At 35.4% G+C, this 27,827-nt stretch overlaps 1 protein-coding gene and 1 long non-coding RNA gene across 4 annotated transcripts in view; both read right to left on the reverse strand.

Moving 5' to 3' along the window:
- The window catches only part of si:dkey-174m14.3 (uncharacterized protein LOC563117 homolog), a 47,649-nt gene that overhangs the window by 2,466 nt on the left and 17,356 nt on the right, over positions 1–27,827 (reverse strand). For 2 of the 3 annotated variants that reach the window (XM_038267655.1, XM_038267657.1), the window contains exons 3-6: positions 12,090–12,251; positions 10,655–10,721; positions 7,820–7,927; positions 6,173–6,253 (exon numbers count right to left, since the gene is read on the reverse strand). In XM_038267655.1, coding sequence (XP_038123583.1) covers positions 6,173–6,253; positions 7,820–7,927; positions 10,655–10,721; positions 12,090–12,251 — 418 coding nt within the window. The remainder of the gene's footprint in view (positions 1–6,172; positions 6,254–7,819; positions 7,928–10,654; positions 10,722–12,089; positions 12,252–27,827) is intronic. The other variant, XM_038267656.1, reaches the window with a different exon arrangement.
- Positions 24,539–26,474, reverse strand: LOC119771576. Its single transcript, XR_005279161.1, has 4 exons — positions 25,670–26,474; positions 25,520–25,583; positions 24,930–25,066; positions 24,539–24,632 (listed from the first exon to the last, which is right to left on the reverse strand). It is a non-coding gene; the product is annotated as an uncharacterized LOC119771576 (long non-coding RNA).

The following is a 27,827-nucleotide window of genomic DNA, read 5'->3' on the forward strand; positions in this document are numbered from 1 at the left end:
TAGTAGGCGGAAGTAAAAGCTATCAGGCTTCCCATTGGATCACATTGTTGAGTCGGTAATGTTCTGCATCATTTTGGTGTGCGTATCTTTCTAAGATGGTTCCAATCTTATGTTGCTAATAAATCCCACTTCTCTCCCTTCTGTCTCTTGAAAATGGCTTTCCCCCATAGAGCTCAAAGCTATTGAAGCTCTGCATAAATATCGACAGAACACTTTTTGGTAAAAAAAAAATCAATATTTAAATATTTCTTCCTGTAATGAAAACACATTACATGGCAGTTTCAGATGATTAAAACAACCCAGTGTTTGAAAAAGGTGTTTTCTTTTTTTTTTTTTTTTTTATTAAAGAGTCTGTTGCTCAGAAGTAAACCTTTAAAAGGTTTAGCCTTCACTGCATGTATTAATTTTTTTAGTACTGTCCATAGCTCTAATCTAAATCTGAACTATGAAGGATTTTATAGATATTATACAAATAGACATGCTTTGGCAGTATTCTGCTGTCCTTTGCCACCAATGATTCAGTACAACAGTTGGTGCATGAGAATATGGGCCAGAGCCTCTGGTTTAGCCTGATGACCAAATATTTCTCTACATTTCAGTTACAGGTTTTTCAGAATTTAACAAAAAATAACCGGTTAAAACTTCATATTTTACCAATAGATTATTTATTTTTTGATATTATTTGACCTGAGGAGTGCTGACTAAGGAAAAGGGCTCTTGCTCCAAAATGACCTCCAACAAATGATCACATGGAAAAAAAAAAAATCCAAAAAAGTGTCTTTCACCAAACAGCTCCAGTGTCTGTTCATTTGTTAATATCTAACCCTTTTGGTTGAAAGAAAATAGTTAAAACTTAAATCTGTCAGTAGCGAAAATAATTTTTGGGTTTTTAATAATCATAGAGTGGAACTCACTAGGGTTGATAGGTGGTGTTAGAATCTAAATGTTGGAGATTTCCTGTTATAGAAGGTTCAACAACTCAATGGTGTTTGGATGTTTTTATGTTTTTTTTGTTCTCCAGCCTGCTGAAGAAACTTCTCTTGGCTGAATTTCAGTGAATTGCTCTACTTCATAACACTTCCAACCTGTCTGACCAGTGGTATACATGAAGCACTGTTCCTCCTTAAACCATGTGTTTTGGCAGTCAATTTGCTTGGCCTACTGTTTACACAGACCCTGTTTAATTATTAAACTCTTTAATAACTAAATCACACCTTCCTTCACTTACAGACATGTTACATAAACATATAACATAAACATACAGGGCTATGACTTCTTTTCTTCTCCTTTAAACCTTTCACTCAATCTTTTTCGCTAAAAAAAAAATATGGAAATGCTAAGAAAATCAATTTATATCTCACATTTATGTGAAATGGGCAAATTATATTATTATTTGTCCTAAGTTACGAGAAGTATACCTTTAGAAAATCAATGTTAGATACTCCAACCAGTTAACTGTTAAGCATGGTGGTGGTAGCATCAAGCTACTGGGTTCTCTAATCCAAAAGAGATAAAGCAGGATGACTATTTTTAGTTTTTTTTTTTTTTTTACCTTAGACCAGTAGTAAGTAGCTTCAGCTTGGACATGATTAAGCAAATAAACTACGAACTCTGCTCTGGTAGAGGGGTAGAAGATCAAGCTAAAATGATATTAGAAACCACTGAAAAAATAGTAAATCTAAATATGTCCTTTTATCTTAAAATAAGTGAATTTTTCTCGAACTGAGGAGGTTAGTGAGACGCTTTGCCAATTGAACAAGACAATTTAGATTAAAAAAAAAATTGCATTGTCTTATACAGTATGAATATTATCTGATTATCTTATTTTAAGAGTAAAAGTACTAATTCCATTGGCAAATCATCTTGTTTATCTAATAAAATAAAGGAAAAATACACTTATTCTAAGAAAATGTTAATTATTTCTAGATTGTTCTTGCAGTGAAGTATAACGTCTGCCCTGTGCTAACTGGAAAACTAAAAACTAAAACATGAAAGCATACCTTTTCTTATACTTTGTAAAATGTACCATAACAATCTATATACAACTGTATAGTAGGCTATTTTTGATTCTGTCCAAATCTAGCATAAGCTTTCTCTTTGTTGTGTAGGAAGTGTTTCAGTGTATCTCTTTTTTTTTTTACTTAGGCATTTAAACAGCCATTGTTTGCAACAATTGTGTCTATGAATAGAAAGTGTCATCTTCTCTTAGCTTGCAAGAAGATGAGAATATACTGTTCTGCTGAAAAAAAATACAGTTGCATCTCTCTGAACAGAAAGCCATTGTTCTAATTTGAGCATTTCTTAGAATGAAAGCTTCCATCATCTATGCGTAGTTCACTATAGCAACAAGTAATATGTTATCTGCACCATATCATCAACAGCAATCTAGTCAGTTTTTCATAGATGGCTAAAAGACAGAAGCTAATTATAACTGCATTTAAAAAAATAGGTGAAGACAGGTGATTTGGTAAAACATGAGGATAGTTTATCAGAACAGTTTGATTGAAACTAAGCAAAATGGAGATTCATTTCTGTCAACACATTTTTTTCCTGCTTGCTTGTTTAAAACAAGATGCCTTAAAGCTTTTGATGTAGCAAACCCAGGCCTTTCACACCTTGTCTTTGCTTGTTTTTGCAGCCAAACAAGCAGTGAAAACACTTCAATGGGTGCTGAAGAGCGGCAGCACTTCTCAAAAATGCAGCTCCAGCATTCATCAATATTCTTTCAATTAGCTTCCACCCACAGAACTAGCAGACCGGTGGACATCCAGAGAAAGCACGCACAGCCTCTGACCCCCTTATTGTTTGGCTGAGAGCTGCTGTAGCTTAACTGCTCCTCTTTTTATGAAAAGCCTTCTCCTGTGTGCAGCTTGTAGTTTATGTGTAAAATGTACGGGTTGATATTTTATGAATCTTGCGCAACCAAAATGGATTTTGCATTGATATTTTTATGCAGCCGCATTACAGCATATACTTTAACCTTGTGGACATCTGCCAGCTTTTCCTGTGACATATAGGGAAAGGCATGAGGCTCTCAGCTGATGCGGCAGAAAGCTGAGCCAAGCTGGTCGAGCTCATCAATACCTACATGCACTCTTTTCACAAGCAGCAGCAGAACTGTATGATGATGCTGCAGTGTTCTCCCCAGCCACATTTTGCAGCACACAGTTAGTTTTTACCTCAACTGTCCTTCACATTGCCTCACACCTCGCAATGAATATCCCCCCTGCTGATAGGAGCCCAGCAAAAGTTCCTGGACTTTACATAAAAGGGAGGTGATTTAAATTATTTGCAATTTTTTTTCCCTTGCCACATTGATATCAGACCAAAAGTCTGATTTCAAGTTACATTATAAAGCCTTGAAAAAAAACCTTGAGAATCTACAAACAAACATAGAAGAAAAATACACTTCATAAATCCCCCAAAAAGGGACATTTTTCTTTAACAAAATCCCCATAATCAAATGTTTGGCATCCTGAAGAATCTCAAATGTAAATATATCTTTATATGATTTATTTATTTACTAAAATTGATAGAGTCAAGGATATTCTGGTTAGTGATCTGTGACTTTCTGTCTTCCTAGTTGAGTTTCAGCATTAAACTGGGGTCCAGAAATTTGTTTACTACCATTAGTGTGGATGATGGCTCTAATTTGAAGTAAAAGTAAGTGGAATTAAGTGTCCAGATTAATCTAAAGTTACTTAATGGATTGCTGGCATTCTTGCACTCATGGTTCCCCCCCAAAAAGTAAAATCCAATCCACTTCGCCTACTGTCGAAAGTGGATTGGCTACTTCTTTATCAATCAAGCATTTTCCGTACGTGCCCCTTATACAGTATGTTATCTATGTAGGCTCCAAGCGTAACTCATATGCTGTTTGGCTAGCGGTCCGCCATTACGCCGAAGCATGAAAAAATACTGCTATGCTTGTTTGTTGCTGCAGCTTTTTTTTTTTATTTTTTTTTTTTTAAGCATTTTGTTCACTATTTTGTGTAAACTGGAGTATCAATGGCCAAAAGGGACCCTGACAAACCTAACCGGAAAAGAAAGCCTTTTTCAGTGTAGCTCAAAAGGAGGAGATAAAGTGAAAAAGAATAGAGCCGGCTAAAGGGCAGATTATACTTCTGCAATTGCACACATCAAATGTCGCTTGCGGTGAAGGACGACCACACAGACAGCCAGAGGAGTTTCAGAAGTACAACCACTTGTACGATGGTTCAGACATGTTTTGGAAAATAAACAGAAGTTCTCGTGACCATCCGCAGAAGTTCTTGCGAGTTCTGAAATAGGCTCCCCCTGGTGCTTTGGAGGGAAACTGCTGTGTGTCCCTAGAAATTCCAGACCGACGTTGCAGAAGCATACCATACCATGGTTTGTGACCAGACACAAGCGACATTTGATGTGCGTGGTTGCAGAAGTGTGTTTTTAAGTGGGTTTTTAGGAGGTTCTTTTCAGAGATGGAGTGCTGAAGGAACAAAAAGGGGTCTGAAAACGGATACAAGTCTAAAGCCAAAATCAGAATAACTATCATCTCGGTTGACATCACACATCCTAGTTAGAGACTTTGTATGCGTTTTTAAACGGTATGGAATGCTAATGAAACTAAACCTGCATAGAAAGAGGCTTTATCTTGAGGCTGCTTCTCTGTTGATGAAAGCTTAACAGTCAGGATAGAACAATTAAGGATTTTGCACTGAAAACCTACAACCTGCACTTCCCATTTTGGTTATCTAAAAAAAAAAAAAAAAAAAATATATATATATATATATATATATATATATATATATATATATATATATATATATATATATATATATATATATATATATATATATATATATATATATATATATATATATATATATATATATATATATATATATAAATCCAGGAACAGAAAAAGGCTAATGTCTGGCCCATCACCACATCAGTCCTTTCACAAAACATATGGAGATGGAAGAAAGCCGTAATCCTGCCTTTAAGTATTTAGAAAAGACGGCTTTAAAAAGCAAGCTATAACAAAACACTCTTGGTGAGTTGTCTACTGTAAAGGATGGTGTGGGTTTCTCAAAATGTTGCATTACAGAAAAAAACTAGTGCAGAATTTATCTTTGCTTTGGTCATTTGAAAGTGTACCCCTCCAGTGAGCATGTAATTAATCATCTTTACAGTTTAGTTTAATACATTGCATTTTCACCACATTGTTTCCCAAACTACAATAGGTGAACCTGTTAAATCATCCCAGGGCAGAATCAGCAATAATGAATTAATGATAAAGCTTATAATTATACAGAAAATATATTGCTCTTTTATAACATATTGCAACTACAATTAAACTACTGCATTTAAAACTACACTACACTTTGTTTTCTTTTCAGTCTAAAAATAATTTCTTCTTAATTTCTTTGCTATTATTTTGTGATATTTAAAGCAACAGTAACAACTCATGGATCTGTTATGATTTTTTTTATTTATTCATGTTTAACTGCTAGAAGTATACAACTGCTTGGCTTTGGTCTAATTTTAAGCATTTACTGGAGTAGATTATTCAATTTTGAACTATGTTTCTTGCAGCTAAACAAAACTCATTTAAATTATAAGAGAGTGTGAAGTAATCTCTGTACCTTTAGTATGCCTCTGAGCTTTTTAATAATTTCAGAATTTGTTTCTTTCATCTCTCAGAGGTGAAGGTTATTCAGCCAAATAACCTTCAGCTCTAATTCTCTTACAGCGCCTCAGCTGCTGTTGCAGCAACTTCCTGTTCATGTCTTTCTGCCAACTCTCTTATCTTTTCTGGCTCTCTCAGGGCAAAACGGCCCTCTCATTACACTCCAGACAGCAATTTCTTTTTTGCCTAAATTTCAGTCCAGTAGTACTCTAAAAACCCTTCAGTCGTTCAATGCAGCTTGAGATGAAATGTCTTTTTTTTCTCATATATATATATATATGTGTATATATATATATATATATATATATATATATATATATATATATATATATATATATATATATATATATATATATATATATATATATATATATATATATATTTACACTTGTAATTTTTTTTTAAAGCTGAGCAGTTAAAAATAGGACTTCAGAGAGGGTAAAGGCTATGTGGTTCAAGAAAAGCTCCAGGTTTGAAGCCTGTGAGAGTAGGTGGAGGTCTCACCTCAGAGAGCTGATCTCTGTACAGAGACTTGTTGCACTGCAGCAGCTGAACAGCCAAGCTACAGTCTTTTCTGTACAGCTCCTGTGGAGGAAGCACATGTACAAAACCAAAAAGAGATAACAGACAGAAGTGAATGTGATGAAGACTTACTTCTGTCCTTCTAAAACTTGCAATGTTTGCTTAAAAATCTAAATACATTAGCTGAAATAATTTCCCATTACATGCAGTTTACAGTAATGTGCTCTTAACTAAGAAAAAACAAAAAAACAAAACGCTGAACATGCCAAATATTACAAAAAAAAAAGAAAAAAGAATTCAATTAATCTGATCAGTTACTTTGATACATTGTAATGAGAAGGATCATGGTGTAATAATATAAACTTAGATAAGTTAGGTTTTCTAAGCATTTCTATTGTACACAGAACCTTCAAATCCATCTAAAATCCCACAGATGTATGGTACATCTTGCTCTCTTTTTGTGTACTCCTCTTGTATCTGACTAAATAATTACAAAAACATTTTGCATCTCAAGAAAAAAAAAAAAAAGAAGAGGGTCTGTTTTGGTTCAAATAATACTAATCGGTGAATTCTAAAGGTATTTTAGAGTTTTAGACTATTGTTTAATGGTTAAAGACTTTTTTGTAGATGGTAGATTTAATTTTTTAATAATTGAATAACCTGATATTATAGTTTTCCTTTTGGTAAAGCCTAACTGGCAAAATGCTAGTTTTGCTGCTCATATACAATTTCCATCTAGTTTGCTCACACATAAAAAAAAAAAAAATTGCTATTGCCGACTCTTAAAATGTCTGCATGTCAGGAAATAATTGGTTGCTTTTAACCTTATAAATCGTATTATTTAAAATAGAATAAAATATATGAAACAGAATTGGCCTAAGAATTTGTTTGGATTTTGCACAAAGATATTTTTTTTTATTCACCAGCACATCTCGTAAAAATGGGTAGAAAACTTTTCAATGATTTCACCTTTCATACAGCAGTATAATCACAAATGCTATTTTTCCACAATCCTACTCTGAATTTATTTAGACCCACAAAATTTTAAAATCAAATTCCAAACTTACTGTACTAGACTACTAGACTGTAGGTACGATTTCTTTCCCAGCAATACATGAAATAACAGACTAAAATTCATGAACTGTATAAGTAAAACATGGAGAAAAAAAAAAGAATAAATTTGAATTAACATAAAAGTGTTTTCATTATTTCTCATTGTTAAGCAAGTGCACTCAAGTCAAATTTCACAGATTTCTTTAAAAAATTGTAACATTTCATTAACCCATGAATTTATTTTAGGTCAAAAGTAGGCCAGATAAACGTGGAGAAGGCTATAGACCGTTCCCCCACTAATCAATTCTAATCAGTCAACCGCTTTACAGATCTATTATCACAGCAACAATCACATTACATCTAATGTTTCTTAAACTAACTTTTTTTTTAGTCCATAGAAAATTCAAACGGTATTCCTCAGAGTGTAGGAAAAATTGCCCAGATTTCAAAAAGGCAAAGTAGCTTGATGTAAAAACTGTATCAGAATGCAGCCTTTGGTTCTCTTGTAAAACAAAAGAGAATCAATAACAATGTGGTTGATTCTAAAAAGAGAAAACTAAAACCAGCATAACTCACATTGTCCTCTTGCAGCTTCTCAATTGTTAGCTTCGCCTCCATCAGGTGGTTGTTAAGGACGATGATTTCTCTGCTCAGGGCTCGTTTTTCATCTTCATGGTGCTGCGACTTCACAACACAGATATATAAATGTTTTGAAACAAGCTTTCAAATTTTTTAAGATTAAATAAATTTTTTCAGGCTCAGAAAAAACTTATTCATGTACATTTGGAGGAACAAAAATGTCTTTACTTCTATCTTGATTGCAGCACAGGGACTGGCAGTGTAGATGTTGCTTTCTAATGAGGACATATGTGACTGCATGAAGGTGCCTCGGGCAAAAATGCTATAGCAGCAAGCAAGCCACCAATATGCTGACAGTGTAACACTTTTTAAGACACACGTTATTTAGATAGACAGCCTGGGAGGACACGATCTTTCAGCCACGGTTCTAGAATTATATTTAATGGTCAAAAACAAGGAATAATCCCATCAAAACTGGATTCTAGCACCCTGTTTAGAAAGAAAAAAACAAAACAAAAGAAAAAGCAGTTTAATGGGCACAGATTAAAAGATTCTTTTTTAAATTCCTGCTATTATTCCTGTATTAAATGAAGGCTAATCTATTTATATAACATAATCCACAAGTGATTTAAATAAAGACACAGAGTGGAATTCAAGAAGAAAAGCACTTTGCAACTCAACTAGCAGCAACAAATTCTACAGCTGAGTGCATTTGGCCATTAGCTGCACATTTTTCCTGGACCAAGATTTCAGTAAACTTTCTTGTCTCTGAGGAAATAATCTTTTGAATTTTGCATTTTGTAACCCTCTGAGGTCATTGACTAAAATAAACTCCCATTATGCCCATCTTGTCATCTTGCCGCTTACACAAGTGCTCTGAAAAAGGTTAAAACCCTTGAAAAAGTTCCACATTGAAACACATTAGAACTACAAATTAAAATGTTCTTTTTTTGGAATTAAATCTAATATCTAAACATCATGCAGAACACAAAGTTGTGCATGACTGTTAAGAAAGAAAAACACAACATGGTTGGTTTTACAAATATTTTACAAGTAGGAAAGGTAAGAACTGCAGGGTTGGATTTATATTGAGCCCCTTTTTCAAAATAAACACTGTTAAATTGTTATGCTATACAAAAAATGGTGCAAGAAATTGTCTTCAGAAGTCCCTTATTGACTAGGCGATATTAACTTTATGTAATTTAAGCTCATTACAAATATTGCTGTTCTGTCTTGAAATAGGACAGGAGGATAAAAAAACAAAAACAAATAAAACATTTATCTTGGGAACTGATGAAAAATTTCAAAATTAATCTTAGTCCTTGAAAGAGGAACTTACAATATTTACTGAAGTGAAATATAAATCTAAGTACTTCCAGACGTTAATTAAAAATGAGGGGAATATCTTAACAAACCAACTTGCTGCCTTGTGAACACCTGGTGTTTTTTTCCCCCACATCTGTATTCATGTAAATTTAAAGTGATTAGTCAGGTTTACAGCACTGACGAAAAATGAGGCACAAAATTTAAGCTTAGTACTTTAACGCCTTTCTGTTTCAGAAACTATATTCTCAAATGAAAATAAGCAATATTTTTAAATGTATTTATAATTTTGAACACCTGTCAACTGTTTTACTTTTGTAGTCAAATATTTGATTAACTTATTGTGAAGGGCCTAAATGGGTTACTTGAAGCATGAGAACCAAATGGTTCTAACCTGAGTTAGAAAAATAAAATTAAAAAAACTGTGTATGTGAGGTATGAATTTCATTTAAACCACAGTTTGTATTTTGACAAAATAATTTTGATAGAAAGAAATTTGTAAACCAAAGATTTTCTCTAAATTTTAGTGAGAGGAAAATAACCTAGACACTCCTGCTTATCTGTCTTGTGATTACATTCTCTGTAGTTGTGCGGGGGCCCAGGGGTCAGATAGGTGTGTGGCACCTCTGGAGTAAACAAGTTTTACGATTGCAGAGAGACTTACTCAGCACCTCTCTCTAACCCTTAAGGAGAATATACGTGGGTTGAATCCAGAAAAGCAGCCAATGTGAAAACTTTCCTTAGTATGAAACCAAAAAAAAGGGGTTGTACCTCTCTAGCTCTCAGAGTGAGGACCATTTTTCCATTTTCACCATCAGATTGAGGAAAAGTTGTTGCAAAATGAGGACATTTCGCCGGTCCTCACATGATATTTTGCTAATGGTTAGGTTTAAGGCTAAGCGGCGTCAATTGAGTTAAGGTTAGGGTGAGGTATGCATTAGTAATGGTTAGGTTTAGGGTTAGTTTTAGGGTTAGGGCATAGAAATCAATGGCAGTCAATGCGAATCAACACAAGGTCCTCACTATAATGGCAGAATGAATATTAAGTGTGGGTGTGTGTGGGGTTGGGTGTGTGTGTGTACCTGAAGCTCTCTCTTTGGCAAATGTAATGACTATTATCTTGTGGCATAACAAACCCATTCAATGAGCATTTTCAACTCTCTATTCACCATCTCCGACACCTGATGGTTACAGTCTTTTGGGGCACCCTTTTTAATTCTATCTTTCCAAGGGAAAAAGCAGCATCTGACAAATGGAGTGAGGTGCTCTCTTCTGGGAAACAATGGGTTTGCTATCCCTCTGCCAGTAGAAGGAGGACAGCCAATTGTAATAAGCCATAATTAATGTCAGTGGCACAAACAGCAGTGGGATTCATTTTCAATCTGGACGTCAAAGTGTTCTCCATGCAGCATGGCTTGCCTCTTGTGCAACTCCCTCTGCTTTGACAAGTATGAACATTTGCATAAAAGCCTCAAACCAACACATACACATGCAACTTCAGACACTTACATCTCTTTGGATCTTTTCCTCTAGATCTTGATTGATCCTCTGCAGTGCCGAGTAGCTGCTTTGTATTCTAAACAACAAGACAAAATAAAAAAAATAAAGAATCATTGCTTCCCAGTAGGTAATAGCTTGTGTACATGCTTGCTGAATCTACAAGTATAGAAGCCAGAGAGGTTTCCAAAAAGACTTATCTCCAGGCTAAACACATTGCAAGTCAAATCTAAAAGGTTGATTCCTTTTTTATTTGTCCTACTCACAGCATCTCACAAAACTGCAAAACACCTTAAGTATCTCTTAAAAAATACTTAAAGAAACAAAACAACAACAGCTGTGTAACACTGAATAGCTTGATATCTTGATAGCTATGATATAAATGATAAATAATATAACATATATCTATGATTTAAAACATTAGGTTGGATGATTAAGCACTTCTCTTGGCATAATTTTAAACTTTCTGGTGTGAATCTGGCTTTTAAGTAAGTCCAAGAATTTAAAAAAGGTAAGAAGCTGTATAATTCAGCCAAGATTTCTTGGTTTGCACCTATATTTTATTGCAATGCTTTACTGTAGATAATGACTCTAAGATTAATTCTAGCCCTGGTATTTCATTCATTTCGTATTTGTTGTGATTCGTGGATAAGTCTTTCAATGTATTCAATAAAATCCAATAAAATCTTAACATTCAAGCATTAATATATAAGTATTTTCCCAATCTGCTAAAATAAACATTGCAATACAGTGATGAAATCAAGCTGGTTTGCACCCATTTATTTATTTTGTAATAACTACAGATGTAACAGTATGTATTCATACTTTACTAAGCTTTATCCAACATCAATTTTGCTCAAGCAGTCATGTGAAGAACACATTCTCTACAGGAAACAACGTTTTAAATAGGCACATTAAAGAAGATGAGTAAAGTGGTAAGTGCTCTCAAAAAGAGCACACCAAGATTAATGATTTCACAATGAATTAAAATGCTGACTTTCAATTTGTTGTATTTTCATAGTATATATATTTCATATTATCTATTTTCATATACTGTATGGTATAAATACCGGGGTTAAAGGTTGAACATTATAGAACAGTTTTGTTTGACGTATGATCTGCAGGTTTGACTTCCATTGTTTAAATCATTTGGAAATTATTTGATCTTTTAGTTAAAGTCAGAAACATATATAGATGGTTTCAATTCTTTGTAAATGTCATTGATTTATGTGAAGCATCATACCACCAATATTCATCTAAGAGTTATTTCTTGTTTTTGAGATGATAAAATAAAATAAAAAAAACAGCTAAAATGAACATAGATTTCATGGACAGGAAGTAAAACCTCTTGATCAATAATATTAATCCAAGTGTTATGTTTTTTTCCCTACTATCCAGAGTAAGCTTAGTTTTTAAGGATGTGGTAATTGGTGCTGTGTGAGGTCACCTTCGAAGCTTATCTGTGAACTTGTCCAACTCTTCCTGTGCTCGACGCAGCTCCGTCTCCAGGTACTGCCTGGTGGAGTCAAACTCTCCCTGCAGCAGCTCCAGCTTGTGCGTCGTGTAGGAAAGTCTCTTCCGCAGGTCCTCTTTTTGCTCCAGCAATGAGCTACACACAAAAAGACAGCACATACGTTTAGAGCATATGGTGACGGAAACAAGCTAGCAACCTGAGTCTATCCTTTGCTAAATTGACTTATAAGGGTCTACATTTTCTTTCAATGTCCATGCAGCATTGATGGTGACATAAAGGGGATGAGAGAGAAGCAGAAAAACATGATCCCGAAATTGTGTCTTTTAGAATAGATGTAGAGGTTTGTAATTCTTTAGATGAGAGACCACAAGGTAGCACATTGCAGAGGAGCAATCACTAGTGAGAATGGTCGAAATAGCAGAGGCGTAATGTTTAATGAGAAATGAGTCAATGAGCTCTAATAGATTATTTGTATAGACTCCGAAGGCTCAGATTTACAAAACAGCAACATTCTCAACATGTAATTTTGCAAGACAACACAATAATGACTACTTTTGGAGCATATGCATTACCTGAATTTCAATCTAATAAAAGGGCAAGTGTGAGAGGCAAAAGAAGAAATGTCTGTTGCCGTGATGGATCTGAGTGCTCACTGCTCAGCTTAATGGACCTTGTATTGACAGACAGATGGAGGAAGAAAGGTAATGACTCTATCTGCAGCCAGATGACATAGCTGGAAATGAATGGAAATGTGGTCACTTTGCTCTTTTCACTTTCTCCATTTTCCTCCATTTCTCTCTTTTTAACAAGATACAAAAGGTAGGCGATGAGCTAGAAAGTACTGAAAAAAGAAAAGAGAAAACACAACTGGGAGGGGTTTGTTCATTTATTTTTTCAGGTCAGAGGAGGCATCACCCTGTTTCCATCTCATTAGCAAGCAGGATAATGTTTCTGCAATCAATTGGATAAAAAGTGGACAGGGTCAGTCTAGACTTCATGTAGAACTTAATTTGCTTTGCCTAAATGTATCAGGTTCTCTGTTACTGCATATGTTCCTGTTTTTATCTAAGGTTTGCAAGTGGCTTTCTAAGTTTCTACTCTCATAGGAAACATCGCAGGGCGTAACTGCAGGAAAATCAAACTATATAAGCACCATAAATGTTATACAGATCTTGTTTTCACATGATAATCATGCTACAGGAAGTCACAGACTCGTATAGTTGTTGAAGTAGTGGATTTTATGGGATAATAAAGAGAGGATTTGAACATTATAAAGTGGTGCTCTCGTAAAAAATAAGCTGTTTGTATCTTTGATTAGCCTTTCAGTATTTTCATTTAAAAAGCTTGTCCCATAGGCCAAGATAATGTTTTTTTCTGAGAGTGACCAAGATGAAAGTCGAGTTTAGCCATTTTTGAACATCAGCCTCAAATTATCACTGTAATAAAAGTTGGTAATTTCTAACCATACGTACAGAGGTAGACGTTATCTGCTACCAGTGATCTTTCTGTGAAATCATCTAAGGCTGGAGTATCTAAGGCATGGCCAGTAACAGTGAGATCAATAAAGTCAATCAGTCAAATTACTCAATCAGAGTAACTATGATAGACAGACATTGCTATGGGTCTTATCTACTAAGATCCTAAATAGCACAGATTTGTAAACAAAACACAGCATTTGCAATTAATGAGCTTGTTACAAATGATCCACTAAGAATGCATATGCAAGTGATAACAGGTGCAAACGTAGTGTAATCTGCCTTATTTAAATCAGGATTTTGCATGTGCTGCTGGCTGTCGCCAAGGAGAATATCCTATGGTGTGATGAAATTATCCAGGCATAAGAAAATGCAGTGTTTGAAGGTGTCCATAAGGTATATGTCTTCAAAATGATTGCATATATTTGTTCATAACATGTGCTAATTTTCTCTTGCTTTTCAAATGTGCTAAATATAGATGCAAAAACAGTAGCTCCAATCCGTTTTCTGTTTAATTATTCAAATCTAGGTGCTAAATAATTGCATTTGCATATTCTTATCCTAGTATTTTGCATTTTCTGATAATCTGCAGATTATTTTGCATATTCATGAAGGTAAACAAGCTAAATGAATTGCACTCATTGTTTTACTCATTTTACAGGAATAATCCTTAGTGAACCCTTTTAGTAGATCTACTTTGCATGTTCTACCAAGTTTGCACATGTATTGTTATGAGACAGGAACTGCATGTGAGCTTTAGATGGAGTCCTACTTTAATTGTTCATCATAGCACACTTTAGATAATAACAAAAGTTTATGCAAAATGTGAACATTCTGTGCATTATGTTTACCCAATTGCCTGTGATTGAAATGACACAAAAAATAATGATAATTTAGTCTCTGCAAAGATGTATAAAGTCTCAGTTTTTATTTTTATTGGTTCTTCATATAAACATTTGTAAAAATTTGACTTTGGATGTATTTAGAGTGAAATAATAAATGCTAACTTTTGATTTAATTAGAAATAGTGTGTGTTACATGGAAAGCTGCTGCCTTTGCAGACTTGACAATGAGTGAAATACGACCTGCATGCTGAATGATTCAGAGAAGTCTCAGCTGACTGAATGACATTTGAGAGGCACATTATCCAACAGTGCCCACCACCTCACCTCCTGCCTCGATCTGATCGGTAGGCTTTAGCTGGGGAATACAGGTGTTTGTTGTTAGGTACAGGGTGACTTTACGCGAAGAAGCTTCAGGGACGAAAAAAAAAAAATCCCTCCATTAGTGACCTCCTCTGAGTCACACATAATGAGTGTTTTCGTTCTGGTGAGAAGAGATGACGAGGCAGCATGACTTCTGGGCCTGGAAAGGCGGGATGAGGCTGCTTTAACACCACTGAACAATCAGAGGAGACACCTCGTGGGCGGATGATCGGACAACACATAAAAACAAGTACGGATGGAGAGATGGCTTGACATATTTACTCTTACCTCTTTTTTGGGTGTTTGCCGCCATTTCGGGGGACTTTTAAGGCAGTTTTGCCAATGTATATCTTTTTCATGGTTTGTCTCTGTTCCTTCCCTCTCATGTGTTTATTGGGCCTGGCCACAGGAAGTTGACATGTATGTGACTTATCCAAGAGAGCTCAGCTAAGTGTGGCCTGCAGAATTATTGTTTGTTATATCTGTGTTGATCCTGTCGACAAAACAAAACAGACAGGTTGGCAGCTGTTAGTAACTACCAATAAGATGGGATCCAATTTGAAAAGAAACTGTTGCAATGATACTGCCAACATTTTGTCATCATAATCATGTTCACAGTCTTTGAAACAGAAAGAAAATATGAAAGGAGAGAAAATACTTTGGCTGCAGAATATTTTAGATATCGGTGATAACATTATTTTTGGCATTATTTTTTTATTTAAGGCTCACCTGATGAAGGCGTTAAAAAAGCCCTTAAATGCATATTTGCTGCTTAGTTTGATAACACTGAACTGCTAAATTTTCCCCTTTACTTTGCATATTGACTTGACTTTAATAAAGCATCACAGGTCGTCAGCCTTTCTCAGCAGGGATTTTTTCCATTTAGCTATTTCCCTCTTTTGCAACAGAACCACTTCTTAACCAATTATGTGACTCTTGAAAGGTCAATTTAAGCGCAAGATGTTTAAAAATATGTCCTTAAATTTCTATAAAACAATTCACATGACATATTTTTAGTTTAAGATAGAAAATGTTATGAGTGTAGTTTTTAGGATCTGGATATAGGCAGGTGTTGAGTTGCAAATAGGTGTTTTAAACAAATATAGAGCAGCTCAAAACTTAAAGAAACAGGGGAAAAATACCTTGAGAAATAATCTGAAATAATGGTGTTCCCAAGTTCTCTAGTATACCTAGAATGTTTACTTGGATGCTTCCCAGGTGAGTTGACAGAATTAATGGGATTTTGGTGTCACATTCTCATCTCCTGCAAAGTTTTCAGGGAACTCGTTTCTTGAGGGGTTTCTTTCCAAATGGAAATATGCAGGATCTGAATATTAATTTTTGACCCAGTTGCAGCCTAAAAATCATGTATCAGATCTGTGTAAATCAGCAGGCTTTTATCAAATTCCACTTTACAATTGAGAGATTTACATAAAAATGGCCTGAGCTTCACAAACTTTATAAATTCCTTCCTATAAACAATAAACCTCTCCTTAAATTATCACTTTAATGTTTTTCAGTAGTATGCAAAAAATTATCATACCCTGTACATCATGACAATAATGAAAAGTTGCAGCAAAAAAGGCAAAACCTTGGATGGAACATGCAGGATATATATATATATATATATATATATATATATATATATATATATATATATTCACTTTGTGCTCTCTTTTAGTTTTTCCCATTAGCTTCTTGGCTGTTACACTGATTAATATCATTCTTGCCAGCCTGTCAGCACAAGTGGAAAGCAATGTCTTTGTAGGTGCTACAATCTTTCAATCATCCAACTATGAATTATTACCTAACTTGGAAGTTTAAGGACAATGAGTACTTTTGTAAGGCATTATACTTCAAACTAAAAGGAAACAACTTGAGAAACAGTAAAGCTCAACAGCGCCAATAGATATGAACTATCTGTATAAATATTTCCTTTGGCCTTTCAGCCATCTGCGTCCACAGCACAGGTGCAGCTCTTTATTGCACATACAAGTGGAATAGGTTATTAGACGAGACAGCTGTCAAAGCTTGATCAAAGCTCCTCTGATCTTAGCACCGGACTGACCACTCAGGAGGGAAATGACAGACTGTGTGGGACGTGACTGCAGTGGGTTACAGTTCACAAAAGCACCTTGCTTTTGGGCTATTCGATTACCCTCCACTTACAGAAACCAGTTCCCATAGAGAAACATGTTGATTCATCAACATCCAGTTGTTGAGAAGTGATTTATGGTGCAGGCTGAGGGAGCAGAGACATGTACTTTTCCAGATGGTGACAGCTCACCACTGCTGTTGCTGGAGCCTTCAATCCAGCTGCTCCCCTCTGACTCATAGCACAGTGGCTCTCATTATGTGTGGAAGAGAGATTTGGCAGGTGCAAGATGCCAGAGAAATGTAAAAATGCATACATATTTACTTTGCATTTTACTGTGTATAGATTTGTAGATTCAGATGTGTGTAGAAACCATACATGTTGTGGATATGTCAACATGCATCTACAAAAGCAATCATAATATGCCACAGAATAAAAAAAAGTGGCATCTGTTAGTGCCACATATCTCTGACCAGGCCAGGTGTCCTCTACAAATCCAAACACAACCCTATTTCACTTGCTTTCTTTTTCTTTCATTTGAGCTGATCCCTCACTGCAGTAAAAACCTTAGAAGGGGCTTGTTGCCACCCACTCGTGCCATGCTGACATTTGAGAGGAACTCAGAGCACTGAAGAGGAGGAAGAGAGAGGTGGAAGCGGAGGAGGACATAAAGTTATGGAATGAGGCAGAAGGGAAAGCAGGAAGCTTCTGGGGGGGAATGAAAGCTGGAGTATTTACAGTTTAGTCAAAGACAGTAGGGAGGAAACGAGCTCTGCCAAATTAGAAAGTAAAATCAAGGGAGTGGGTGTGTATTCATCACTTAAATTGTCAATTTTTCTCCCTCCTTCCTCGATATTCAGTCTGTTGCGGGCTTCCTGATCGCCTCAACCTTGCAGATAGATTGCCTTTTAGGAAAAGCCCTTTTTATTTTTAAAGAAACAGCCAACTTCAGTAGAAGAGAGGGGGAGAACCCATTTGGCTGAGTCATCCAGCAGCAGGGGAACGGGGTGAAAAAAGATGCTCTTTCCTCCCTGCATGCCCTTAGATTTACAAGGTACCAAAGCTATGCATAGTATGACTCAACCACCTCATAGAAGAAACTCAAATTAGAGTGAATACGCGTGGGTTTATGTATTTGTCATTTCCCCTGTCCAGGATTGATTAACTCAGGAGTAGGCACCTAAGTAGTTATACACCAGCAAGCAACACCATTAGCAACAGCAGGGTGTAATGACCTGCTGAACAGATTCAATGTCCCACTGATGGCAGTGTGCAGAGAGGAGTGTGCCATCACGACATCTTGAGAGGAAATTTAGGATGAACTTAAGATGCCACCGTGTGCTAAATGCCATCATAAATTTAAGGTGACGTAAAATATTTTTTTACAATCTTTCCTGAAGTTTTCCACATTTTTTCATGATTAAATTTCAAAATATACCTGATTTCTTTGTGAATTTAAAATAGACAGAATGGCAATAACTTGCATTAAACCCACCGGAGTCAATAGTTTTGTAGAACCACCTTTAATATTTATTTATAATATTTTGTATGAAAAAAAGTCAAGTTTGATAAGTCTGGATCTTTAAATGGCCCTTTTAGAAGCTTGATGACAGATCCACAATTTTTGGACACTGGGATTCAGATCTGGATTTCAGCAGGACCATTTAAAATACTTTGACCTGATGATTTAAAAAAAAAGAATGTAAATCCCTTTATTGTCCCACAATTCATTCTCTAGGTTTTGACCCATCCCCTTGGGGAGCAGTGGGCAGCCATTTTGTGGTGCCCAGGGAGCAATCAGGGTTTAAGGATTTAAGGAGGCTGTGGGGATTGAACCGGGTACTTGCAACCTTCTCAGAACACAAGCAAACTGCTTTAACCACTAGGCAAACACTCCCCCTACAATCCACTGGTGCTCTGGATATTTTTTTGAGCGGTGATCACTACAAGTGCGAAGTTATTTCATCCATTTCCCATCGACCAGGCTATCTGGGGACATCTGATGAAAAGCATCCACAGTATAAACCTATCAGCACTATGTTCCACAATGGTGATGCTCAGTATAATGTGCAGTGTAAAGTTTTTTTTACCATCACTGAGAAAAAGGAAAAAAGTGAAGTTTCAGTTTTGTTTTGATCAGAGCAGCTTCTCCTGCATTTTAATTATTTTCCTTGCTGGGCTTCGAGAAATTTGTTAAGGCTACTTTCCAATTGCTTTCTTCCAACAATTACTTTTTCATCCCATACGCAGATTTAAGGTGTTGATGACTTATAGTTAGAAATATTGTTCCAAAGGAACTGTAGCTTTCTGAAGCTCCGACAGAATTATTATTAGGTCCCTTTGTTGCCTCCCTGATTGATGTATTTCTTGCCCAGCCTATAAGTTTAGATATACAACAGCGTCATGGCAGGTTTAAAGTTGATAATGAATTAAGAAGAGGTCTGTAGAACATTTCAAGCTGACAATTTAATTTAATAAACTAACCCCGTCTTATATGTCTCCATAACTTTATCCAAAACCTGCCTGCTCCTTGGTCTTTATGAGGCTGTTTGATCTATGATTTTCTCTAACGAACCTCGGTGGCCTTTATTGAGCAGCTTTAGTTTACTGAAAAAATTAAATACAAACTGTCCTTATGTAACTTCTGAAGGCAATTGATTGCAATGAATTTTACCTAGGATAATAGAGTGACAGAAGCTCAGTACATAGATGCCACACTAACAAGTTTTTATTTTTTACAATAGAAGCTATTATGACATTTCTCCCATTTACAAATAGTAGCTGCACTATGTCAGTCATGTTAAAATACGTAAAAAAAAAATTGAAAACAGCAATGTGTTTCTTGTTTCTGTAAAAATCTCAACTAAAACTAACAGGAAATTTTGTCAAATAAAAAAATACTACTCTGAATATGTTTTTGAGTTATTAGGCACACAAGCTGTGGAGTCAAGAGAAGCCTGAAGCTATTATGCACAAACATCCATCAGAAACACACACAAGCACATGCTGTTCAAAAACAAAACTGCTTCCGCCTGAAGACAAGACACTGATGCTATAGTGCCAGTGAATCCTACAGAGAGCTGTCCCTGCAAGCCACTGAGATCTGTTCTCCCACCAACCAAGAATCCCAAAATTCAATGTCAAAACATTTATATTTCAAATCAAAGTTAGATTTAATAACTATTTTTAATTAAATCTAACACACACAAGAATAGACATCCAAGTAGTTTCCACAAGAGTTTGTATCTTTGAGTTTTCTTTTGGAGGAGAAGGGGTTCAACTACTTAGTTTGGTTTCATCCCCTCAAACCCTCGAAATATGACCAGTGTTTGCCATCTTTACAGTCACCGTCTGAAATAGACGGGATGGAGAGGCACACGCAGCTTTCATATGGGTTTGCTCCACTGAAAATAGAACAGACTCAAACACATGTGGGAAATCACAAAGAAACCTTGAATGCAGCATTCTGTCCGGTTCCAACCACAAAGGATGTTGTTTATGACTGGAGCTCAATGGACAGGTAGTGATTACAAACAACAAAGACACAACCTCTGCAAAATCGCTACACAGCAATGCACTGCCCTGTTTTCTTGATTGTGTGTGTGGGTGGTTGGGAATGTGTATGTGTGAAGCACTTGCGCCGTACACCTATATATAACCCTATAGTGCAGACATTACAGATGTACTTAACAATCTGTCCATCACTCCCAAGGGGCTGTCTTAAAACACATGAACTCTACAGAGTGGACTAACATGATCTCAGTTAAAAAGAAAAGACAACTTTTCATTCATCTGTGATATTGCAGTGGTTTTAGATGATTACACTTGATAAAGTACATATTTGCTATATGTAGTATAGTCAGGTAAAGGTTGTTGGGCCATCTATGAAAGTCTATGTGTTTACATATATATTTGGATATATGAATAATTGACATGGATTTGAAAAATACAGAATATATACAGTTTAACTTACAAACATTAAAAACTGAAGAAATTACATTAAAAGTCTAATATTACATAAAGAACATCAGCAGATTTGGCTAGATTGTTTCTTAACATTTTGAAGGGCCTGTATAAATCTCAGGTACTAAATTTGGTGTGCTGCAGTGTTGATGGTAGAGAGTCACCATTTCTAGATCATTACAATCACTAAGAACCTTTAGAAAGAAGACTAGTAAGGGATTTCAAGAGGATTAAAAAAACATGAAATTAGCCATTTTAATGTACAGAAAATAATTAACAATTCAAAACAGCTGCCAACCTTCCCAGGTCTGGCTATCAAGGGTAATTCACCCTAAAATGTCATCATTTGGCAGGCTCCTGTTAATGTCAAAAAGAAAATTCCTAAGAAAACCTGATAGTCTATCAGTTAGTTAGTTAGACAAGAAATCAATGATTATATGCTAGCTGGAATATTTTCTTTTGACAAATAACCGGTTTATAAAAAAAAAAAAATAAAATAAAGTTTTGAACCAAAGCCCATGAAATCAGGTTCCATTACCATGCGGATGGTAATGTGGGCTGTACAGTAAATCACTAACAAGGTCAGAAGATTTTTATAGGGACAGGGAATGCTACCCTACCAGGCGATGCCCACAGTGCATCGCCTGGTAGGGGTGGCCAATGATTGGCTAAGGGTGGCCATGGCAACCCCTTGGCTCCCCTCTAGCCCTGCACCTACTACAGTATATGTACATGAAAGGTGGCCCAAAAACATCTGATAGCTCAAAGTGAGGAATGTGTTAAACTTTCTTTTGTTGGATATTAGAGATTAGTAGATGGCTAAAAGAATGAATCATTGTGGTTATTTCAATAAAAGTGGGCAAGAGGTTTTGTTAACTCAAAATTGCATTATATACAAGAGTAGTATCTGTTTTATATTTGTTAAATCTCTTTCTTTATTATAATAACATTACTAGACACTAGAAATTAACATGCGAACAATTCCAAATAAATTACTAAGTATCAAGTTGTCCCAGTTTCTTTTGGAAAGGTATACTGTCGTTATATTTAACACCCAGACACATGAATAGAGTAGCCAACTCTCACTTTTCTCATGAGTGGCGCTTTTTTTCTTGCTCCCTCCATCTCACTCTACCTACATAAATCTCATACAAAATAAAGAAGCCTGCATCCAAACTAAAACACACTTTTCCACACTGCTGTGTGTGATTCCAGTGGGAATTATAACTTCTTTCTTTTCCATAAGCAGCAATACTCTAATGCTTTGAAAACACTAAAATGCAAGGTTTAAATTGAATACAACTTTAGACACAGTTGACTTTAAATCAGTCTTCATCTGGGAGATTCCGATTTAAAAATATTGGCATAGCTTGTTATAAATAGAAAATAAATTATTTACAGCATTTTGAAATAATAATGCATCTTTTATTATTTGTTAGACACAGCTGGACTTGAAATATGTGTTAACACATCTCATTAATCAGCTGAAAAATTCACTATTGGCATTAAATAAAATTAAATCCTTTGCATGATTCTACTGGTATTTTACATTTTGTCAAGCCTTATTTTCAGTACTTTAATTTTCAGCTCTCCCCAAAGGGGAGTGTTTTCATTCGGGACTTTGGCTGGTAACAGACTCCTAAAATGCCAACATTGCTGCAAATCAATAGGAAAATGTTAATAAAATGAAAAGCATTTTTAAGTATTTACATGCCAGGGTTAACAATGATAATGTGGGGCATAACTATCTGATGATTAATTTTTTTTTCTTGTAGAGTTGTTCATTAAAGAGTATATAGCAATGTGAAAATTGGAATCCTTTCCAGTACACATAAAGGAAAATGTATTTTAACCAAAATACTACAAGAACCTTATTTGACAAATGAGATGATATTTCTTGCTACCGTTTTTAAAAAATTAGTTTAATTATGTTCTACTGCATCTAAGTCAAGCTCCCTAATTTGCTTTTGCATTACTATGCAAAGCAGCTCTATTTAATTGTACAGCCTTATCAATACTAGCCAGACCCAGTAGACAGTTTTGCGTTGTAGAAGACCTCCTGCATTGTTCTGCTACCAAGGAAAGCTTTGCTAACACCCCTCAATGACCATAAACCTGTTGCCCTGATATCCCACATTATGAATATCCTATAGGGGCCTCATGTTGGTCCACCTGAGAAAGCAATAAGAAGCATGACCCTATAGTTTGCTTATTGGAGATGAAGATGCCATCATACACGTTCTTCAACAAACCCATTGAAGAAGCAGACAGCACGGTGAGAATGCAATGCTGATTTGCAGATTTTTTACCTACATGCAGAATCACAAGATTCTGCATGTAGGATTCTGCAAGCTAAGGACTCCATTAAGTCAATTGAACTTTCTGGTTGGTCTGAGGGGAGAAATCAGACTGATCAGGAAGCAGTTGGTTGATGACAACTGATGGCTGATTGATTTCCTTAATTGCGAGATGAAGCGGAGGTAAGATGTAAGTTGGCTTTACCGACTGTACCCAGATGTCCAGGAGAAGTGTGTGAGATCCGAGAGATGATACTCACAAAGAAACATCATGCTGGGGAGTAGGAAGGCAGGTGAGGAAGACTGAGAACTGCTGCACAAAGGTAAGACCTTTTCCATGAAGATCAGAGATAAAATGAGGTTCATTGGTTGTCAAGGATAATAAGAGAGTCCACATTAAAAGGTACGCATAGGAAGATGAATTTCAACAAGAAGGATATTCCTGTTTTGGGTGTTTGACTGGAATTAATCCAAGGCAAGTGAGTACCCTGCTGAAAAATAAATGTGCTAAGTGTACTAAAATTTAGCATACTTTTGTGTACTTGAAGGCACACTAATCATTACTATACTTTAAGTGTGTTTATGATTAGTTAACTTGAAGGATGCTATTTTGGAACAACTAATTTTGTACTAAATATATTTTAATTGTAATTAAATTGTGGACAAGCTCAACTTGAAGTGTATTTAGTGTACTTTGATGTGCTAAAGTGGAACAACTTAAAGTATATTTTGTATACTTTAAGTATATGAGTTTATATGTACTAATATATGCTTAATTAGTCAAATTAAAGTGCACTATGGTTGTATTATAACTACATTAAAAATGATTTGTTAGTGTCTTAAAAATATATAAGCTTTATACTTTTAATATACTCTTACTGTGGTAATAATATGCTTAATTATACTGTTGGCTTATTCCAATTACTAAAAAAGCATACTTTGCAGTTAATAGTAAATATACTTTATCATTACATTGCTATACTACTTTCTACCTTGCACATTCTTGCAAATGTATTAACAGTATACTAAATGCTGAAAGACTTGTGGATATACTTCCGTGCAGATGAAAAAATATACTTTAATGTATTTGAAACATGTCCAAATTATAGTACATTACAAATAATATAACTTGTACTATCTCAGAATGTATAAACATTTACATATCGACGTTAACCATTTTCATTATAAAACTTACAACACATTTTCAAATATTGGTACTTTAGTACACTTTGTAGAAATATGTCAATTTCAGGCAGCAGACCTAAACATTACAAATAAACTTTAAAGAACGCAGAGGAATACTGAACAATGAAAAACAACATTCCTTATTATTGCACCCCTAAACCCTCCCACCATACAAAAACACGCCCACCACACATTATTTTCCTTTTTTTGGCTGAACTGCTCATTGTTACATTTTCGTCTGATGGCCGTGCGCACATCAGAGACACTTGTCTACGGAAACTCCAGAAGAACAGCGTCTGTTAACCAAACAGAGAGATACTGTAAATTCATAGTATTTTTGAGCAGTACATCAGAAAAGTCTGACAAATTGTATCAGTATGATATACCAGGGTCCATAAGTGCACCAGAAAAAAAAATTGTCCATTTCAGTTGAATTTAAATAAATCTGATGCATCAAGTGGTTTTATCAGATCTGATCAAAAAAATTAAACAAAGTAACAACAAAAATTGTCAGAGATCTCAGAAAAGAAAAAAATTATGAATCCGCAGAAAGAAAGGGAAGAAAAATCCTTAAGTTTCCTTGTTTTTCCTACCACCCTCCAGGGAACCGGATGGCATTCAAATTGGGAACATCCTGCATCAACATCTCTGGTGGAGTCTAGTCCAGTCCATACAATGAACTGCTCAGCTGTAACAGCAGATTCTGCAACTATGTAAAAAAAAAAACAGCCTGCACACAAATGTGCAGAGCAATTACTTCAATTGGAAAATAAATCATGTAATCACCATAATATAAATTGGTTTTTACCACATTTATACAGACAAAAATATAAAGTAAAATTATCAATTTACATGTGGTTCACTGTCTAAGAAATCATTATGGTCAGTAGTCAATACTTGTATCTGGAAAAAACAATCCAGGACACCTATGAAGGGTTAATTTTACGTTAACCCCTTGTGGGGGTTTTACAGCAACATCACACAAGATGTAGCTAGCTTGAAAGTGCATTTTCTTTTTTAGAAGAGCACATGGGGGGTGTGTTAGCCTCCTTCTCACTGTGCTAATGCATTCAATAAATCAAAAGAGCTAGTAAAATTACATATATTACAAAACATTATATCCTGACTGGTTTTACATCTCAAAAAATATATATATTTCATTCACAGGTTCATGTGAACTCACCAGGATATTCTTCAACACAATAATACAGCAAATCTTCCTGCTCAACCGATTACATCTCCTGTTTCTACAATACAAATATAATAATCAAAATCGCGTTTTATACAGATATCTTAAGATTTCAAAACCAAATGGGAATGTTTTGAAAGTTACCTCTCTCCATGCAGACCAAGGCCTTAAAAGAAAAGCACGCTAGCTCTGAGCAGGGAGGAGCCGTGACTAACTGCTGTGCAGGTGTGGTGCATTCAAAGTCTATGGGAATTCTGATATCAGTACTGAACCAAAAACTCCCCAAGACTAAAATTCTTGGGGAGCTACTACTTTACAGACATCAAGGCCAAACAACCTCCACATATCACTCCTATATGCATGAAGTGCTGTCAGCGACTTTTAAATATGTGCACTCACCAATTGGTCTTGTTTGCAGTAGCCCTGCTTTGATCCATTAAACAATACTAATGAAATGTTCTTTTTTGAACACTTGAGACAATTGTAATGTGTTAAGTTTATTTCTTTTGCATTTGGCCAGTATTAACTTTTCTGTTGCAATGTGGGTTATGCTATTTGTTAGATCATAATGTAGCACTGCACCAGCTTTAAACCACTTGCTTTTCAGCAGAACACACATTTTTGTGCACCTGTACTTTTGAAGTGAACATTTAGTGTTTTGTTCAATGTGGTTTTGTGTGTAAGATGTATTGTATCATATTTCTTTTTCAAAACTTATTAAACATTACATAACAACTGCAATAATTGCTATCTGTGTACTTTACACACAGCACAAAATTGCATAATAGGGTTTAAGTGCATTTTTGTAGTTATACTATTGAACACTTTCCAAAAGAATTACCTGAAGTACAAGCGTATATAACTTCACTTCATAATTAGATTCAAATGTAACTTAAAATGCACTCAAACTTAATATTACAGTGTCGATATTAAAATGTGTACTTTTAAAATATGCTTTCAATGTACGTTACAATGACAACTTTGAGCATACAATTTAAAATATAGCAAAAATATATGTAAAAACAAATTTAAAATAAGTACACTTTAGAAATTACACATAACTTTCACTTAAAGTATACTTTTTTAATAATATATTTCTATAAAGTGTAACATAGTGTAATTATGTTAAAGTGTGTTAAAAGTATTAGCATGAAAGCGTAATGTTAGTATACTTTTTATATATTTACAAAAAGTACAATTTGTCTAAGTACATTTTCAGTAAACTATAGGAAATATGAATATACTTGAAATACAATAAAGCACATTTTTTTTTTACCAGGGTACTCATAGGTGTGTTGAACAGAGAAGCAGAGGGAATACCTGAACTGAGAGCAGCCTTGGCCCCCAAAGAAGTACAAAACTCCTTAAAAACCTTTGAGATAAATTGCAGACTAAATTGCAGGATTTCAAAAGGGATTATGTTTTGGAGGCAACAAGAAATTTAATTTAAGGAGTGTGAGAGTTTGGTTGATTCTATAATTGGAGGAGAATTTTGCCTTGTGGGCCCAGTGAATGAAGTGGGACCTAATGGAAGCAGGAGCATGAACCCGGTTCAGAGGTCCGGTGCCAGGGTCCGGTTTGGAAGACTAAGCCTCCTTTCCCATGATAAGGCACCCGCAATGCAGGTATGTTGAATGATACATAGCTAAATCAGAGACAGGTTGCAATGACATCAAATGTGTAATTTGGCATTGCAAATGTTTAAAACTAAACGACTAAACAGTGAAAATGTATACATTGTAAAGTCATCCATCCATCCATCTTCCACCATGCTTTATTCCAGCTGGGGTTGCAAGGGGTGTTTGTGCCTATCTCTGGCTGTCTACGGGCAAGAGGCGGGGTACACCCTGGACAGGTCGCCAGTCCATAGCAAGGCTGTGAAGTCAAATACTGAAAATTCTAAATTTTCTTTAAAAAAGGAAAAAATGGTGATCATAGTATTATCTTGAGCTGCAGCATTTTTTTCTCCAATCAGATATGATTTCACTGTCATTGCAGAGTTCCTGCAGCTGGAATTTTTATTGTTTGAATTTTCAGGGTTTGAGTTTTCAAAGTTTGAACTGTCAGTGTTCAATGTTTTCATTTTTAATGTTTGACTTGTAAATGTTTTAATTTTCAGGGTTTGAATTTTCAATGATTAACTTTCAGTGTTTGAATTTTAATTGCCAAATCTCACATTTAATGTCAAATCTCACATTCAACGTCAGTAAAAGACATTTTGCTTCTTGGAGATTAACCAGATTCTTGTGGTCAGTCCACACAGTAACAGGATGTACAGCTCCTTCCAACCAGTGGTGCCACT

The sequence above is a fragment of the Cyprinodon tularosa genome, unplaced genomic scaffold (assembly GCF_016077235.1).
Source record: "Cyprinodon tularosa strain WSP-4 unplaced genomic scaffold, ASM1607723v1 ctg68, whole genome shotgun sequence".
In the NCBI taxonomy this organism is placed as follows: Eukaryota; Metazoa; Chordata; class Actinopteri; order Cyprinodontiformes; family Cyprinodontidae; genus Cyprinodon; species Cyprinodon tularosa.